This window comes from Onychomys torridus, chromosome 1 (assembly GCF_903995425.1).
Source record: "Onychomys torridus chromosome 1, mOncTor1.1, whole genome shotgun sequence".
NCBI classification, from domain to species: Eukaryota; Metazoa; Chordata; class Mammalia; order Rodentia; family Cricetidae; genus Onychomys; species Onychomys torridus.
This window is the reverse complement of record NC_050443.1, coordinates 3,267,732-3,278,114: the sequence shown is the minus strand read 5'-3', so window position 1 is coordinate 3,278,114 and position 10,383 is coordinate 3,267,732. Positions and strand designations below refer to the sequence as shown.

Here is a 10,383-nt window from a genome sequence, read left to right as displayed (position 1 = left end):
GGCACCTCAGAGATAAGCTAGACTTGGTGGGAGCTCAAAAAGTGCAGAGCTCCATGATCTTCTGAGAGACACAGGCCTCCCAGAGAGAGCAAGTGGCTGACTCCAGGTCACACATCACACAGCAAGGCAGGCGAGCCATTTGAACTGAAATTCACGTCACTACCATGCCTCTTAATGTCATAGGGAATGATGGCGGTCCAAGGCAGAGCAGGAAAGGATGTAAGGGAAAGACTAGTTCCAACCCACACTTCACAGATGAAGACACTTGGTTTTCATATGCGAACTCTCAGGTTCAGAGAGCTCAAGCAGCTTTCCTAAGGTCCCGCAGCAGGACCAGGGTGTCCCGGGTTCCCATCTGACCCCATCTTTCTGACAGGTCAAACCGTGGCCCTTAAGCTCCTCCGGCGGGACTCGGTCCTGAGAACAACTTTCCTGAGAGAATTCTGTGTGGGCCGCTGCGTCTCTTCACATCCAGGCCTGCTGCAGACCCTGGGAAGGCCCCTGCAGACACCCCGACATTTTGCCTTTGCCCAGGAGTATGCACCCTGTGGGGATCTCAGCGGAATGCTCCAGGAGAAGGCAAGGCTGGATAGAACTGCTCAGGTCCCCCTTAGTCCCTAACCCCAAATCAGTGCACCATCAAGATCACCTGAGACCCCCAATGACCTCCCCGTTTTTAAGTCTCAACACGGTTGCCTGCCTGACCCCAGTGCTGATCCTTGCGACCATCCAAACACAAGCTTGGAAGGGAGGAGCTGGGTAGGCTTTAGGGTTGGGGATGGATTGTGGCTACTTGGGGGTGGCACACAGACAGATTTGAGGCTCTAGTTGGTGTGGGATTGGGAGGTGGGAATGGATGGATGGGATGGAAGGGTTTACGGTTGGTCATAGGTGGGCTATGGATGTAGAAGAGGAAAGCAGGGGTGATACTGTCAACAAGGGCAGGTTGGCTCAAGCTATGTCTGCAGGCTGACTTGGGTAGGCTTGAAATGGGGTTTCCTCTAGAAAGGATACTCGGTCAGGACTGAACCCAGGAGAGTCTAAGCCCCTTTTTGTATTTGGAGATTGGGTACATGGAGATATTGAGGGGACGGCACTTTGGATTTGAGATAGAGTTAGGGGTAAGCAAAAGGAAGGATGAAAGGGAGGGGGTCGGGAGATGGGTGGATGCTTGGGTGAAAGGATGGTGTGTGGGTAGATGGATAGATGGGTGATTAGGTGGATGGGCAGATGAATGCATACATGAATGGATGAGTGGATGGATGAATTTGTACATGCATGGATGCACAGCTGGATGGTTAGTTTGATGTGTAGATGGATGGGTTTGTGGATGGATGGATGACTGAGTGTATGCATGGATGGATGGACAACTGTGTAGATGCATGGATGGATGGACTGGATGGACGACTGTGTGGATGTATGGATGGATGGACAACTGAGTGGATGCATGGATGGATGGACGACTGTGTGGATGCATGGATGGATGGACGACTGTGTGGATGCATGGATGGATACATGAATAGATAAATAGACAGCTGTATGGATGGCCACATGGATAGCTGTATAAATGTACAAGTACATGGTTAGTTAGGTATACGGACGGACAGACGGATGCATGCATGTTGTATGGATGGGTAGATGGCTGCATGGTTGGCTGCATGACTAACTAGATGGATGGATAGGTGAATTTGAGGCCAGTCTCATCTACTTGAGACCCCGTGTCAGAGAGAGACAGAGACACAGAAAGAGGCACAGAGACAGAGACAGAGAGGAATAAGTTCCGATGAGAAGTGGGTACTGTTGGGAGTCAGTGGAAGGAACCATAAAGAGTGGTTGGCTGATCTGCAGGATTTTGCATGTTTGTGGAGATATTGGATGGCTCTGGGGGCTCTGGTTGTGGACCTTCAACCCTCAAGAGTCAGAATCCTTAGGAAGCAAGAGCTATGTCCAGGATGATGGAGCAAGAAGACAGCATGCCCCCTTTCCTTTCTCCCCAACCTCAGGGCCTCCCAGAGCTGATGGTAAAGCGGGTAGTGGCCCAGCTGGCTGGAGCCCTGGACTTCCTCCACGGCCGGGGCCTAGTGCATGCAGATGTCAAGCCGGACAATGTGCTGGTCTTCGATCCTGACTGCAACAGAGTAGCCCTAGGTGACTTGGGTTTGACCCGACCTGAGGGCAGCCCAACCCCTGCCCCACCAGTACCTCTGCCCACGGCACCACCTGAACTCTGCCTCCTGCTGCCGCCGAACACCCTGCCCTTGAGGCCAGCTGTGGACTCCTGGGCCCTGGGAGTGCTTCTCTTCTGTGCTGCCACGGCCTGCTTCCCTTGGGATGTAGCATTGGCCCCTGATCCTGAGTTCGAGGCATTTGCCGGCTGGATGACCACTAAGCCCCAGCCCCCTCGGCCACCGGCACCCTGGGACCAGTTTGCACCCCCAGCTCTGTCCTTGCTCCAGGGACTTCTGGACCTGGATCCTGAGACTAGGAGCCCTCCACTGGCCGTCCTGGATGTTCTAGGGGATGACTGGGGGCTGCAGGGGAGTGGAGAGGGGTCTGGGAGCTTGGGGTGTGTGTCCTATGAAGATGAGGAGGAAGAAGAGGGAGGATCGAGTTTGGAGGAGTGGACAGAGGAGGAGGAAGATGAAATTAAAGACGGTGGGAGGGTGGGGACCGACAATAGAGGTTCCTGACCAGGTGACTGAGAGAGGCGGTCAGAACCTTGGCTAGAGTGTCCTAAGCCAGCCCTCGAGGCCACCTGGGAAAGGTGATAACCGTTACCAGAAGACAGGGAACACACTTCACTTTTGCCTGGTGAAGGCTGGACTTGGAAGTGTAATCCCCCTCCTGCAGCTCGCTAACACACACACACACACACACACACACACACACACACACACACACACCTGAGGACTTGGGGTCCAGACGGTGTGCCGCTGTTGCTGCAGCCTCCTACCCTTCCCCCCTCCATCTCCCTTTTCCGTCTTCTTCCTTCATTCTGTCTCACCTTGCTCTCATCCCTCCTCCTCCCTTCCTCTCTCTTCTCTCCTCATCCATCTTTCCTTCACCCCTCCTCCTTCTCATCCTGATTTTCCTTCCGAAACAGTCTCCTATATCCCAAACTGGTCTCAAAAAACCCACTATGCAGATAGATGACCTCGAACTGCCGATCCTCCTGCCTCTGCCTCCCCAGTGCTGGGATCACAGGCGCGCATCTCCTCACAGGCGTGCATCTCCACACTGTCTTTGGGGTTCTGGGTAGAGATGGAATCCCGGGCTTCCTGCACGCTAGGGCAGGCCCCCCTATCAACTGAACCTCCTCCCCTGACCCTGGGCACCGTCCCGATGAAAGTTTCTGTTTCTCCTACAGCTGTATTTCTGTATCTCTGAAACACTGACTGCTTATCATGAATTCTGATGGGACCACTCTTCTCCTCTAAGACCATGGGTGGCCCCCACCAACCAACTGAGGCACAAAACCTGAGCATATAGGATCCGATTATTATGTTGATCTAGTGTTTCCTGGGCTCCGTGTTGGTTCCATTGTGGGAATCATTTATGTATTCTGAAGTTAACCACACACACACACACACACACACACACACACACACACACCCCACTGCCGACAGGTACTCACACACCTTATATGCTCTGCTTGGCACACTTTGCTCTCATCTTGGCCTACAGAAACTGGTCCCCATCCCTGGAGTCCTCACAGCCATCTGCGTCTGTCCTTCCTCTCCTTATCTCCAACTGCTGCAATGTGCTTGGATTTTGTTTTTTGTTTTTCTTATTTCTAAAGCCTTCCATTTTCTGTTTCCACAAAGTAATCTATCTGGCTCCAAATATCCCAGCTCCATCTTTCTTCAAGGACCCGTCAACCACGAGAGCCAGGGCTGGTTCCATGGGTCTTCCTCTCTCTCAAACAGCACACAGACCCCAGCTCAGCGTGCCTCGCGTCCCCAGCACCCAGCAGAGGGGCAGGGACTACAAACATCACAGGAATTTATACTTTAAAAAACATCTTGTGTATCCCAGGATGTCATCTCACTATGGAGTGGAGGATAACCTTGATTATTCTCCTTGAATTTTTGATCCCCCTGCCCCCGCGCCCAAGTGCTGCAATTACAGGCCTGTGCCACCATGGCAATTTATACAGCGCTGGAGATCTGAGCCACAAGAGTTTTGTGCAGGTCTAGCAAACACTGTAAACAGGGCTACATCCCCCAACCCATAGTTTACGCTTTCTAGACTTAAAAGTGCGTTCCCTAAATGCACCATGGTGCCCTGGATTGGACCTGGGAACAGGGAAAGGGCCTTGAAGGCAACAAGGGTAGACAGGACACTGTTGTTGGGAGTGTCGCTAACTCAGTGTTAAATGTTGGGCGAGATGCTGGCCTCGGGGGAGAGCGGGTGAGGGGTCCAAGGGACCTTTGCAACTGTGTGACCTTTCGCAACTGTTTTTGTAAAACTCAAAATATTTACAAAATAAAAAGTGCATTTGGACAATGAAATGGACCCACATCCTCAATGCTTGAAACCTAACAGACAGTGCAGCTGTCCCAGAGGAAGGGAGAAAGTGACTCTTGAGCCCCAGCTGCCCCACCACCTGTTTCTGGCCCCTGGTCTGAGGTCATTTCTCATGACATCATTTTAGAATCCTGTCTCATTTTGTCCCTAAACAGGACTCTAGTGTCTGGGCTCCTGGACATACCTCCGGGAAGATTTGTGTCGGCCCACAGGGCAGTAGAGGCTGGGGAGCAGACCAAACGGGGCCAGATTAATGGAGAGATGAGACCGTCTGAGGGAGGAGGCTACAGTCGGCATCCCTAGATCTGAAGGAAGAGGGCTGGGATCCCATCCCTGGGTCAGAGAGAAGAGGTCTCAGACCTAGTCTCTTGGATCGGAGAAAGGAGGGCTGGATCCCTGGGTTTGAGGAAGGCAGTTTAGTCCTGGGCCTGAGGGAGGATGGCTGGGGTCCTGGACCTTGGGTCTGAGCATTAATGGATAGGGCCTGGACTCCTGAGTCTGAGGAAGGAGGGTTGGGGTCTGAACCCTGAATCTGAGGGATGAGGGCTGGGGTCTAGAGTCCTGAGCCTGAGAGAGGAAGGCTGCCCCGACCCTTGGATCTGAGGGATGAGGGCTAAGGGCTTGGATATGAGAGAGAAAGGATGGTACCTAGACCTCAGTGTCTGATAGGTGGGCTGCTTTCTAGACTCCTCCACTAAAGAAGGAAGGCTAGATAGAGAGTGGACCCTGAACGTGAGGGAGGAGGGGAGTCTGGACTTGTGCATCTGAGGAAGGAAGGCTACCAGGACTCTTGGGTCCCAGGGAGGAGAGCTGAGCACACACCCGCGCCCCCAAATCTGGGGCCTTTGTTCAACCGCAGTCAGTACTAGGATTCAACACACGGTGTCGCTCTGCCCCCAGTGGGGGCAGGAGGGGCGGGGCAGAGGGCGGGACTTTACGACCCCCCCAAGGTGGGGGGCGGGACTTGCTCCTGGGCAAGCCATGCTGGCAGGATCCCCGAAGTGCAGGGCACTAACCGAAGTAGGCGGAAAGGGGTCAGACAAGCCTTGAAGAAGGTGAGGTCTGGAGCTCTCAGCCCAAGTCAGAAGTAGGGCAAGGTTAACCGGCTTGAGGTAGGCTGCAGTTGAAGTAGGAAAACAGGTCCTGGACCCTCAACAGGACGAGAAAAATCTTGAAGCTGTCGAGTGCTTGAGTGTTGGGGCCAGGGTCCAAGCCCCCAAGTTGTGTGAGTCATAGAAGTTCCCGGGCAGTACTAAGTTATGGTTTGGACCCTGGGTCTGAGGGAGGAGGGCTGAGGGATGGACCCCTGGGTCTGAGGGAGGAGGGCTGGGGTCAGGGAGCCTGGATCTGAGGGAGGATGGATGGGGTCTGAACTCCTGAGTCTCAGGAAGGAGGGCTGACCCTTCATGCGAAGGAGGAAGGCTGGGGTCTATATTTCTAGATGTTGGGAGGGGAACTGGGGTCTGGAGCCCTGAGTCTAGGGAAGAGCCGCTGAGCTGTGAGACTTGGACCACAAAATGATCGAGGGCCGAAGGACTGGGGACGGGTCCAAGTGACAGCTTCTGGCAGGACCCTGATGTCTCAAGCTGCGTAGAGCCCCACCCTTCCCTGGAGGCAGAGAACACCTGTTTGCTCTTTGGAGAGAGCTGCTCATCCACTCTGGGCCCAAGTCTGTTTGCTTTGGAAACAAGATGGGGGGGTTGTCTCAATGGTTCACCTTCCACTCTCAGGCCACCAGGTGGCCGTGGGGATGGGGGGGCACTGACCTCTCAATTGACCTCACCTCACACCACTGACTGCTTTCCACTCCTCGGGGTCCTCTGACAGAATGGAAGTGAGTCATAATGAGAACTGGCCATCAGTGCAGGCCCAGACTTCTCCTTCACACCCCAGCCCTCCTCCCTCAGATCCATGGGTCCAGACCCCAGCCCTCCTCCTTCAGATTCAAGTCCTCCCTTCCTCAGACCCAGGAGTCTGGTTACCTTGCTCTCCCTCCACTGGGCATAGGCTGGTGACCTCTGAGTCCTGGGTCACTTTCCTTGTCTGTTTTGCAGCAATGCCGGGCAAGCAGTCAGAAGACGGGGTGGTGGAAGCGGCGGCTGTGGAAGATGGGGGTGACGAAGGCCTGGGGGGCCTCACCGTAGAGGAGCTGGCGCAGGGCCAGGAGACTGCACTGGCCTTGGAGGACATGATGGCTCTGAGCGCCCAGACCCTGGTCCGCACTGACGTGGAGGAGTTGTACGAGGAAGTGCGTCCCTTGGGCCAGGGCCGGTTCGGTCGTGTCCTGCTGGTTACTCACCGGCAGAAAGGTACTGGATCCTGGGCCCAGGAAAGATTTCAGACGAGCCAGCCGAGACTAGGGAGTCTTACAATGTCAGTCAGGCCCTCCCTCCTCATTTTATTTCTAAGCTGTGTGTTGTAGGGGGTTCCTTTAACCCATCTCTCTCCTTTGAAGAGATGAGGCGCCCGGCATTGTGGTGTATGCCAGTGTAATCTCATCACTCAGGCCGAGGCGGGAAGGCTGCTATGAATTTGAAGCTGGCCTAAGATTTACATAGTGAGTTCCAGGTTAGCCATGGCTTTGTAGCAAGATGACTGTCTCAGACAAACAAAGCTGACATGGTGGCTGATACCTGTAACCCCGGATTCCCTGAGGCAGAGGCAGGAGGATCCGGAGTGTGAAGTCATCCTATGATATATACAGAGTTTCAGGCCAGCCTGGGCTACATTAGAGGCTGTCCCAAAAATAGAAAGCCAGGCAGGATGGCTCAGCCGCTAAAGGCGCTTGCCACAAACTCTGATGGCATGAGTTCAGTTCCCCAGAGCCTACCTACATGGTGCAAGGGAAGAACTGATTGCCTAGGGTGTCCTCCGACTGCCACAACCCCCCCCCCCCAAAAAAAACCACACAATCAACCAGTGTAAAAGTAAAAAGAAAGGAGAAAAGAGAAACCTGTTTGTACTTAAAAACCCGAGCTAACACGCACACACAAGCCTAATGATTTTCTATTGTAATCATGTCTCCCTGTCTGCACTTCCTGGGGTGTTTGTGTCTGCTGTGACGCCTGCCTTTCCTTACCTCTTCCTTCTTAGAGTGCAGTGTCCAGAGAGGCCAGAGAGGAGAAAGGTTCCCTAAAGCTGGAGTTACAGGTGCTTGGTTGTGAGCTGCTGGGATTTGAACTCTGGTTCTCTGGAAGAGTAGCAATTATTGTTTGTTTGTTTGTTTGTTTGTTTGTTTGTTTGTTCTAACCTTTTTTCCTTCCTTTCTTCTCTCTCTCTCTCTCTCTCTCTCTCTCTCTCTCTCTCTCTCTCTGTTTTTTGACTCAAGGTTTCTCTGTGTAGCCCTGGCTGTCCTGGAACTCACTCTGTAGCCCAGGCTGACCTTGAACTCACAGAGATCCATGTGTCTCTGCCTCCCGGGTGCTGGAATTAAAGGCATATGCCACCACCACCCGGCTCATTTTTTAATTTTATGTGTATGGGTGTTTTGCCTTATGTAGGTCTATGCACCACTTGCATGCAGTACCCCCAGAGGCCAGAAGAGGGCATCTGATTCCCTAAAACTGGAGTTACAGACTGTTATTTAGCAACCATATTGGGTGCTGGGAATCAAACCTGAGTCCTCTGGAAGAACACCCAATGTTCTCCACCCCAAAACCATCTCTCCAACTTTCCTTTTTTTTTCTTCCTTCCTTCCTTCCTTCCTTCCTTCCTTCCTTCCTTCCTTCCTTCCTTCCTTCCTCTCTTCCTTCCTTTCTCTCTTTCAGACAGGGTCCTATGCTGCCCACAATAGCCTCAGACTTGCTATATATCTGAGGCTAGCTTTGAACTCCTGATCCTCCTGCCTCTACCTCCACTGAGTGCTGGGATTACGGGAGTGCACCTCCAGGCCCAGTTTATGTAGTTTGAGGAATGGAACCAGAGGTTTCATGTATTCTGGGCCTGCCATCTACCAAGTGAACTACATCTTTAGATTATGAATTCTCAACCTGTGGGTCATGACTCCTTTAGAGACAATCTTTCCACAGGGGTCACCTAAGGATCATCAAAAAGCAGAGATATTGCTGGGCAGTGGTGGCGCACACCTTTAATCCCAGCACTCAGGAGGCAGAGACAAGCGGATCTCTGTGAGTTCAAGGCCAGCCTGGTCTACAGAGTGAGTTCCAGGAAAGGCACCAAAGCTACACAGAGAAACCCTGTCTCGAAACAAACAAACAAACAAAAACAAAAAACCTACAGTTATTTACATACAGTTTATAATAGTAGCAAAATTACAGTTACAAAGTAGTGATGAAAATAATTTTATGGGGGGGGGTCGCATTAGGAAGGTTGAGAACCACTGATTTAAAGAAATAAAATGAGGCTGTTTGTGTGGACACCAATGTAGTCTGCCTATTATCCGTCAGAGAAGAGAGTAGGAGTCAGGACCTTGTGAGGACTCGGCCTGAAGACAGCCATCTGCAAGCCATGACACCCTGTCTCAGAAAGGAGAGAGAGAGAGAAGCAGGTGGGCAGGGCTGAAGATGTAGCTCAGTGGTATGAGTGTTTGCCTGGTGTCTGCAAGGTCCTAGGTTCAATACCCAGTTCTGGACAAAACCAAAACACGTCATCAAATTTCGACATCCTGCTGGGCAAACACCTGTGATTCCAGCACTCAGGAAGCAGAGGCAAGAGTGGTCACTGGCCTCACCCACAGGCCGTTGAGATGGCTCGGATGGTGAAGGCATTGACTCGGAGGTTGTACTACCTGAGTTGAATCCCTGGAACCCACATAAAGGTGTAAGGACCAAACTGAATCCACAGAGTTGTCCTGTGATTCCTACATGCTCACCATGCCCTGTGCATTTTCAATGATAATCTCTCTCTCTCTCTCTCTCTCTCTCTCTCTCTCTCTCTCTCTCTCGGCTAGGGGCTGGAGAGATGGCTTTGCAGAGGACCCCAAGTTCTATTCCCAGCACCCACAAGGTGGCTCACAACCATGTAAATCCAATCCCATAGGCTCCGATGCCTTCTTGTGACATCTGTGGGCACCGGGCATGCACATGGTGCACATCCACACATGTAGACAGACACTTCATACACATAAAATAAAAATTGAAAACAAAGAAGGGTGCAGTAGCTACATGCAACTGCAGATAGGGAGGGTGGAGAGATGTCTCTGAGACAGTTCTGCAGATAGGGAGGGTGGAGAGATGTCTCTGAGACAGTTCTGCAGATAGGGAGGGTGGAGAGATGTCTCTGAGACAGTTCTGCAGATAGGGAGGGTGGAGAGATGTCTCTGAGACATTCTGCAGATAGGGAGGGTGGAGAGATGTCTCTGAGACAGTTCTGCAGATAGGGAGGGTGGAGAGATGTCTCTGAGACAGTTCTGCAGATAGGGAGGGTGGAGAGATGTCTCTGAGACAGTTCTGCAGATAGGGAGGGTGGAGAGATGTCTCTGAGACAGTTCTGCAGATAGGGAGGGTGGAGAGATGTCTCTGAGACAGTTCTGCAGATAGGGAGGGTGGAGAGATGTCTCTGAGACAGTTCTGCAGATAGGGAGGGTGGAGAGATGTCTCTGAGACAGTTCTGCAGATAGGGAGGGTGGAGAGATGTCTCTGAGACTGTTCTGCAGATAGGGAGGGTGGAGAGATGTCTCTGAGACAGTTCTGCAGATAGGGAGGGTGGAGAGATGTCTCTGAGACAGTTCTGCAGATAGGGAGGGTGGAGAGATGTCTCTGAGACAGTTCTGCAGATAGGGAGGGTGGAGAGATGTCTCTGAGACAGTTCTGCAGATAGGGAGGGTGGAGAGATGTCTCTGAGACAGTTCTGCAGATAGGGGAGGTGGAGAGATGTCTCTGAGACAGTTCTGCAGAT

The 10,383-nt window shown here is 52.4% G+C and overlaps 2 protein-coding genes across 2 annotated transcripts in view; both read left to right on the top strand.

The window, feature by feature from the left end:
- Positions 1–2,690, top strand: part of Sbk3 (SH3 domain binding kinase family member 3) — a 3,385-nt gene extending 695 nt beyond the window's left edge. Inside the window, exons 3-4 of the mRNA XM_036202408.1 lie at positions 377–579; positions 2,004–2,690. Of these exons, the coding sequence (XP_036058301.1) occupies positions 377–579; positions 2,004–2,690 (890 nt within the window). The remainder of the gene's footprint in view (positions 1–376; positions 580–2,003) is intronic.
- A 2,843-nt stretch (positions 2,691–5,533) lies between these two features.
- LOC118593095 (serine/threonine-protein kinase SBK2-like) overlaps positions 5,534–10,383 on the top strand; it is a 5,432-nt gene continuing 582 nt past the window's right edge. The window contains exons 1-2 of the mRNA XM_036202362.1: positions 5,534–5,582; positions 6,582–6,836. Coding sequence (XP_036058255.1) covers positions 6,584–6,836 — 253 coding nt within the window. The 5' untranslated portion in view covers positions 5,534–5,582; positions 6,582–6,583. The remainder of the gene's footprint in view (positions 5,583–6,581; positions 6,837–10,383) is intronic.